The sequence below is a fragment of the Canis lupus genome, chromosome 15 (genome assembly GCF_048164855.1).
Source record: "Canis lupus baileyi chromosome 15, mCanLup2.hap1, whole genome shotgun sequence".
Taxonomy (NCBI): domain Eukaryota; kingdom Metazoa; phylum Chordata; class Mammalia; order Carnivora; family Canidae; genus Canis; species Canis lupus.
In genome coordinates, this window is record NC_132852.1 from 55,925,202 (window position 1) to 55,934,154 (window position 8,953).

The window sequence follows — 8,953 nt, forward strand, 5'->3', positions numbered from 1 at the left end:
GCATAATACATTTAAAATATCAGTATTGCGGAAAAGGATTAGCATTCACTTTGTATATACGTTGACACAAAACATTGTATCATATACAAAACATTGATAAGACTGTGAGTCTCCTGGGTCCTAACTGCATCTGTCAGAGAATCCATGTGACCATGAACATCATCATCATGTAGGAAGACTGCCACGTTTACAAAATGTAAACTAGCATTTACTGATCTTAAGTAGAAGCTGGCCCAGAAACAGCCTAGTACTTACAGTACAGTACTTTTATAGCATGTTGGGTAATGTTTGTGTTGGGGATAATGGTGTATGATGGAGGTGAGCAGGTAATAACTACCTTTCCCTTAAAAGAATCAACATGGAGGCGATGCCTGATTGTCAGTTTGTGAGATGCAACTCTGCATGCACGGCTTCCCATCTTCCATTCTCCATCCCTCTGGGTGTCAGCTCTCAGCTATCTCCTCTGCCCCTCTGTGCTGTTAGTTGTATGTAGGCTGGGTCTTGTAAGGGAGGCCTGTTGTTTTACAGTGTTTCCTATGTTTTAGCAATGGGTTCATTTCAGGGTAAGGAGTTAACAAATCTATTTGGGTACCACATCTAAATCACATTCTCCACTTAGTCTTTCTTCAGTAACTCTTATGTCTCTCCCTTAATTAGTTCTCAATAGGAGTGATGTAGAAATTGTTCTTTATTGGAAACCCCAGCATATTGTACCCAAACTACACTGGGACATTTGGATTATTGATTACAGGGGCTTAGAATTTCTTGTGCTGTGTGGGTGGGGAGCTCTAAGGGACACTGGGAGCTGGGACTAAGGGGAAAGGGACTTGTTCCTTCCTGTTTGCTTGCTGGTTTTGTCAGGATTGCTCAACTACTCTTCATTTTGCCAGTGGCAGCAGGTGCCTGGTGCTTCAGTCTTTATTTTCCCATAGAATGAGCCTCCTTACTCTCACTGGAGGGCAACAGTGCACACTGGGGAGCACCTCTCCCTCAGAGGTAAAGTCTGAACCCTGACTTCTGACCTTCTAGATTGTAACTACACCAACTTCTGTTCTGGATCTGAGCCCTAGGAATGGTGGTTGCTTCACATGGCTCCTACCTATGTATCACAGAGCTCAATTTTACTGTTGAAATTCTGCAACACCACTTTAACCATTTTGTTACATTAAATTCTCTATTGAAATACCTATATGATTTCTCTTTTTCTGTGGGATTCCCATCTGATTCAAAGAGAGGTTTGAAAAACACTCTGAAATTTGGGCAGTTATACAAGCAATTACATAAAATATCTGGGCAAGTATGAGAGCTAAAGAACAGAAAATTACTATAGAATATTTCTAAAATTATCTGATGTTTTTCAAGGGGATCCAGTTATTACAGTGTGCATGTATTACCTATACCCTGAGTGAAAATGCCCAAGACAGTTAGGAATTTTGTTCACTAAATGAAGACAAAACAATGAAGTGTAAAAAAAAAAAAAAAAAAAAAAAAGTGGGCACCAGGTCAGACAATGCTATATTATCTCTTTACAGAGCAAACAAAAGAAAAAAAAAAAAAATCCTAAAAGCCAAGAACAAGAGTGCGAAACAGAAAACACAAATGGTAGACAGTCTAGACATCTCAATATTTACAACGAAAATAGATTATAATCTCCTATTTCCACATTGATATTTTCAAATCCGTAAAATACAGCTACATATTATTTATAAGAGCAACTAAAACACAATCACAAAGAAGAGCCTGGAATAAGGGTATTGAAGAACATATCCTATGCAAATATGTGATAAAATGAAGCAATAATATAAATACTAGGCAGATATTTGCATCTGTGTTTATATAAGGGAGAAAGCGTTAATTAGTATAGAGTGAGTTAGTACATACAAATACAGGTAACAAAAAAAAAACAAAAAAAAAACCAAATACAGGTAATAGACTATCAAGAAGATGTAACAATTGTAAATATGTACGTATGTGACAACATAGCTACACTATAGAATTAGGGGGAATAAAACCTCAGAGAATTATCATGAAAAGTTTTTTAAATCCAACTTGATAGTGGGGTATTTAGCAAAATGTTTTCAGAAACAAATTGATAATCCTGAAAAGATTTAGAAATACAAGTTCTGGAAAACAGAATACAAGTTCTAGAAAACAAATACAAGTTTGATCTAATACATAAAGAATCCTACACCCGAGAAAAAGAGAGGGTGACTGGGTGGCTCAGTGGGTTAAGGATCTAACACCTAATTTTGGCTCAGGTCATGATTTCAGGGTAGTGAGATCGAGCCCTACATCAGGTTCCACTCAGCATGGAGTCAGCTTGATTCTCTCCCTCTGACTCTCCCCACCCATCCCCACTAGTGCTTGCTTTCTCTCTTGGTCTCTCTCTTGGTCTCTCAAAATAAATAAAATCTTACAAAAAAGAAATAAAGAATATACATAACATTCAAATAATATAAAAATCATGAAATTTGAATATATACAGAGCAACAAAACCTCTCCAATTTTCAAAGAAAAATATTACAAGGATTCATTATTTTACCACAGTGATAATACATTTAAAATTAATAATAAAAGGTAAAACAAATATTTGGAAACCTAAAAATGTACTTCTGTATCATTTGTGTTTTTAAAATGAAGTTAATAATGATGAAAGTTCCAAATATCATACTGAGATACATACCTAAAAGGGCAGAAAAAAGCAAATTTATATCTCTGGTTACATTTATTTAAAAAAATAGGACACAAAAAGTAAGTTCAATTCTCAACTCAGGAAGATGATCAAGAATTAAAATAGATTTTGAAGATCATTAAAATATAAACCTAATTCTTTTACAAACACCAATAAAATAGGTAAGACTGATGAGGGAAAAAAAAAGAGAAAGGTCTATATACAATGATAGGAATAATAACTTAGATAATAAAAAAAGTAGAGATTTAAAAACAGAATTCTATGAGCAAAATTTATTTCAATAAATATTAAAATTAGAAATATTGCTAAAACTTCCTTATGTAGAAATAGAAAATCTGAACAATAAATATTCAAAAAATTGAGTTGATGACCAAAATTATCCAATCAGAGAACACTAAGTTATACAGTTTTAAAGGCAAATTTTACCAATCTTCAGGGAAGGCTAATTTTTATATTATGTAAAACCTTTGTGAGAACAGAAAAAGAGGGACAACTATCCAGTTCATTTTATAAGGCTAATACAACATTGATAACAAAACTAGAAAAGGATAGTAGAAGAAAAGTAACTTCCTGAATAAATCTAAAAAGGTAAAATAAATACAAAAATCTTAAATAATTACTAAACCAAGCATAGCATTTTTGTTATTAAATAAAAAGTATTTTTCAGATAAAATAGATTTGAAGGCAAAAAAATTTTTTGAGAAAAATAGAAATAGGAGCCTTATATGCCAGTAGACTTAGAAAAGGAAGAATTATGATAAGTTTATATGTTTAACAAGTTGGACCATGAATAGCATACTGGTAATGATGACTGTTTCTCTCTAGGCACCAAATGCCCTTGGACATTATAGGGCATGTAGAATCTTTCCGACATGTCAGGGTACAAATCCGGATGCCAGTGACCAATAAGCCTTTCCCTGAACAGGTGTGATGGAGAAGAGCCCATTTCAGATTTATTGCAGGTCAGTGCTCTCAGGGTAAAAAATAATTAGTCTATCCATAATTTTCTTAGTGGGTTGGTATGTATACTAAAATAACTTTAAAAACTAATTTAGGAAATTATGTTCTACCTCTTTTATATTTGAGTGTAAGAATAGATTTAGATAAAAGAACAAAAGAAATTTAAGCCACAAAATCACCATCAAATTGACTCCATTGTATTTTCCAGAATTATACAATGGGGTTAGTTCATTTCCATTTTAGAAAGAAAAGAAAATGTAGTAGGTACAGACCTAGGGGAACTTTGGTCTTTCCACCCCCTTGAGCTCAGCATCTCTGGAAATTAAAAAATAGAGATTGTTTCCTGATGAGAGCTTTCCTTCTCTTTCTGTACTCTAGTTAAAATCTACAAAACAAGATTTAACAAGTCCCATCGGGACACCTTATCCTATTTCCTGACTCTTTGCCATGTTCCCCATAGCTTCTATAGGTCCTGCTACCTGGTCTTACTTTATAAATTGTATTCCTTGTGGTGACTTGATGGAAAAAATAGGATGCATGGTCAGTCAGGCTAGGTGTGGTATAAAATTTAGCCAACACCAGAGAGTATGGGAAAAATATATGAGTTTCATCTGCCCTAAATACCACTTAATCTTTCTGGGTGTTAGTTGAGGTGGGTGGTGGAGGCGTTGTTGGAGTTCTTGAAACCAAAATAAATCCAAGGTTGTGTTAATTGTGATATATGGAGGAACCTGGAAGACATTCTAATGCTTCTTACAATTAGGGTCATGGACCCCGCAGTGAGTGAAGAAATCATCATCAGTGGCATTTTGTCATGAATGTCACTCTAAGAAAACCAGAGGTAAGTACAGTGAGAGCCCGTCTTCCCCAGGAGCAATAGATGGTGATGTGCAGGATGAGTCTTCATCTCTCCCCCTAGGCCAAACACTCAGAAGCTTGAGAGGTGGGTAAGCTACACAGAGAGTAAATTTCTCTCTTCTCAAAGAAATACTGTCGCCTTTGTTGAGAAATTTTTTTCTTCCAAGAGATCATTGGAAGAAAATAATCCAAAACTAACTTATATATGCTGTTTATTGGTTTACTTGCACTTCACCCAACTTCTTTGCAGTTTGTCTCCTTATTTTTAGCTGTAAATATGAGATAAGTTTATTACCCAGTCTTTGTTCACTATACAATGTCTGACAGGCTGTAATGAACAATTATAATGCAAAATGTAATTGTTAGTGTTGGCCAGTGCCAAATTTCTGCTATTTATAGATTTTAGCTAATCGGATATTTAAAAGTTATCACCCCTTTTAGATACACTTAATATGTATTATTTACTCTCCTGCATTTAGTGTTGAGTTTCCTATTTAAATTATGGCATAGCTGTTTGAAAGTTTTGTTTGCAAACTTTTTTATTGCCTAATGAACTTAATGAACACCTTAATGAACACCTAATGGTGTTTTCATGAGATAATGGGCTTGACTGACTAAAAAAAAGGAATTTGTTACAGAAGAAGAGTGTCCTGAAGGTTTTATTTTTGAATGTGAAATTTCTTTTGATAATGTATTAAATATAAGAATAAGTATCTTCTGTGAATCCTTTTAACTCCTTTTAACTGTCCTGTCTTTCCAACCAGGTTATATATACCAGTAGACAGGAACTGTCTTCTATACCCTCAGCTGAGATGAAGCAGGACATAGAATATGTTTAGTAGATATCTGTGCATTTTATATTTTGTCTTTTAGCTATTTGCAGGTAGGAGGAAGATGAGGTACTCATTGGTCTTTCTACTTTGGTTTATTGTGTGCCTTCATCATATGAAATTTTAGAAACAGCATTGTTGTCTTCATTGGCTCCAAATATTGCAAGAAAGGTGAACTGAATATGGCTAACAATTTTCTATACATTTAGGGCCAATGAATCCTATAGTTGGAAGGGACCTTAGCATTCTTCTGATTCAACACAGGAATCCTGTCTCAAATAGATGGTTAGTCAATTTTTGATTTAAAACATTCACTGACCTGAAGTTCATCTCCAATAAAACAACCAGTTTCCAAGGAGGTGATTCCCACTATTACAGTTATTTTCTGAACTAAGATAAAATCATCTTTCAATAATTTCTGTTATGAATTCTGACTCTATCTTTGAAACAGGGTAAAAGGTTACTTGCTTTGGTTTAAGGAACCTTTCAAATACCAGCTTAAGAGAAAAGTCAAATGAGGACCTGATAGATAGGAACTCAATTATGAATTTTCCTAGGATTCTTATTGTAGTGAAATTCAGGTGGATTCTGGACTGAAGAAAGGTATGGAGTGAAACAAAACAGAAGCAATGGATTAAAGTTTACATGATCCAAACTTCAGAGTACCCACTCTGTGTGGAAAGATTTTTTAAAAATTTGATAAGCCACTAAAACCTAAAGATCCATGATAAATAATAAGTTTTTTACATAGAGTTAGGCCATAAAATATGCCATTGGTTCTACAAATAGAGCCTCTTGCTCTAGGCTTAGATAGGGAACAGAACTTGTTAAGACCCAGGCTATGACCCACCATGAAATCATTAAACCAACATTTTTACTAATTAAATAGAATAGAATAATATAGAAAATACATAGCACATAATAAGGACTCAAGAATATATATACTAACGCATGTATGTACCTAGTAGATATTTCTTATTGTAAGATATGGCAAAATATTTGGGAAAAACTAGGTAGGTAGGTAAGCAGGTAGATAAAGAGATACAGAATATAAATATAACATCAAGTATAATAGGGGTGCCCGGGGTACCATCCTGATGATAAGATAGCACAATCAGAATAGAACATCTGTAGGTACAAAAGTCAAAAGACAAAGGTCTCCATTTGAAATCTAGCCAAATTTGGGGCAAATGGCCTGCCATCCTCTACTTTGTTCAAGATTATGCTGTCAGTGAGGTTGGCAAGGCTAACAAATAATTCATATATTGAAGGCACAAATTCATGAGAAAAACCTAATGGAAGAATCACTGACGTGCACCTTATCCTTCTTCCCATCCTCATATTAAAGATATTTGAGGCAGCAGCACAAATTCACATGTATGGATATATGCATACCGCCACCCGGAAACCCACATAGGCAAACCTCTGCTAGAATCATTACAAACTGAGGGAAATACCCACTTCCATGAAGGCGATTTAAGTATTAATATTTTAAGCTGTGGTGAAAGTTGGTTAATAAACATGAGGTTTACTGAATACTGTAATAGAATGCTAGCATGCAGCTTATTGCAGTGAAAACATTTCCTTCTGTGTCATCTGGAATGCATAGCTTTCACTTAGAAAGTGACAAACAGGACAAAAATGTCATTGAAGATGTTTTCTCAGGAAATAAATGATGACACACATAGATCACGTTTAAACACTTCCCTCAGGCATCCAGACTTGGTAAGCTCCATTATCTCTTTCACAGGGAAATGGCGGGAAATCAGACCTCTGTCACAGAGTTCATCCTATTGGGCTTTCCCCTCAGCCCAGAGATTCAGATGGTTCTCTTTGGGCTCTTCACCCTGTTCTACGCCTTCACCCTGCTGGGGAATGGGCTCATCCTGGGGCTCATCTCACTGGACCCCAGACTGCACACCCCCATGTACTTCTTCCTCTCCCACCTGGCCATCGTCGACATAGCCTATGCCTGCAACACGGTGCCCCAGATGCTGGTGAACCTCCTGAGGCCAGACAAGCCCATCTCCTTTGCTGGCTGCTTGACGCAGACCTTTCTTTTCTTGACCTTTGCTCATACTGAGTGTCTTCTCCTGGTGGTGATGTCCTATGACCGGTACGTGGCCATCAGCCACCCCCTCCACTATTCTGTCATCATGAGCTGGAGAGTCTGCATCACCCTGGCATTGACTGCCTGGATTTTAGGAGTGCTCCTGGCCCTAGTACATCTAGGGTTACTCATACCATTGCCTTTCTGTGGACCCCAGAAAGTCAACCACTTTTTCTGTGAAATTATAGCTGTCCTCAAACTTGCCTGTGCAGATACCCACGTTAATGAGATTATGGTATTGACTGGGGCCGTGTCTGTGCTGGTAGGGCCTTTTACCTCAATTGTGATATCATACATTCATATTCTACGTGCCATCCTGAAGATTCAGTCAGGGGAGGGGCGCCAGAAAGCCTTCTCCACCTGCTCATCCCATCTCTGTGTGGTTGGACTCTTTTATGGCATAGCCATTATAATGTATGTTGGGCCCAGATATGGGAACCCCAAGGAGCAAAAGAAATACCTGCTCCTGTTTCACAGCCTTTTCAATCCCATGCTCAATCCCCTTATCTATAGTCTGAGGAACAAAGAAGTCAAAGCTGCTCTGAAGAGGATTCTTGAAAAAGAAAGAACTTCATGAAAACCTGTAGAATAATAAAGTAGCTGAGTTTAAAGGGACCCGAGAAATCATCTTATCCAGTATTTACCAAGATTCATAAACATGCTCTAGGGCATCCTTTTCATCTTCAGATTTTCCTGGCACCCTCTCCCAAGAAAGTACATTCTACTTACCTCCCTCTGATATTGAATGTCAATGCTGCACAAGGAAAGGGAAACAACTTCCCACTAGCTGCACTGTGGACACACTTGTAATATATTATGCAAAATATTCTGAATAAAAGGAAATAAGTTTGTATATTTTTCTGTAATCAGGACTAGTAGATAGCATTTAATAAAATAAAGCAAGGTATTGGAAGAATGTGTAAGATATAGCAACTGGGAGAGATTGAGAACATAGTAATTTCAATATTTGAAATTCAATAGCTGTCATCTTCATACATTTAGAATACAATTCCTGCATAAATTCTTGTGATAGTAAAGTTTTCCAAGGCATAATCAACTTGAGTGGGGAAGACCATGAGCCATGGCTTCACGGGGAAAGGAATGAAAAATGTAACCGTGATGCCACTACCAATAACAAGAAAACCCCAAAGGCTGTCTCACTAGTAAGTATTTGGACACTGGGGCTTTCCCTGTCACTCATTTTCTCCACTTGGGGAATGGAGGTGGAGATTCATGGAGGAGAAGAGAACAGAATGAAAGTCATTGAGAGTTCTTGAATGAACTCTTTCTCTCATTGATTGGGTCGATTGTCTCCCATGGGAATTGACCAACACTTGGAGAAAACTTTCTAGCAAATGAGAACAGACTATAATTGTTGTGATGACTAGCTGATGAATAATACTTGAGCTACAAATTATCAGGAATAATTTGACTTTAAATTAAGAGATTTAAGTTAAATAACCATCTTACTCAAACTGAAATTCTAGCACTTAGTTATGAAGT

At 36.5% G+C, this 8,953-nt stretch overlaps 1 protein-coding gene across 1 annotated transcript; it reads left to right on the forward strand.

The window, feature by feature from the left end:
- The first annotated feature begins 7,094 nt into the window (after nt 1–7,094).
- LOC140604457 (olfactory receptor 2A25-like) lies at nt 7,095–8,275 on the forward strand. Its single transcript, XM_072775726.1, has one exon. The coding sequence runs from the start codon at nt 7,095–7,097 to the stop codon at nt 8,025–8,027; it is 933 nt and encodes a 310-aa protein (XP_072631827.1). The 3' UTR covers nt 8,028–8,275.
- Nucleotides 8,276–8,953: the final 678 nt, after the last annotated feature.

What these genes read in the sequence shown, in the direction of transcription:
- LOC140604457 (XM_072775726.1), top strand. Translation starts at nt 7,095, where the DNA reads ATGGCGGGAAATCAGACCTCTGTCACAGAGTTCATCCTATTGGGCTTT.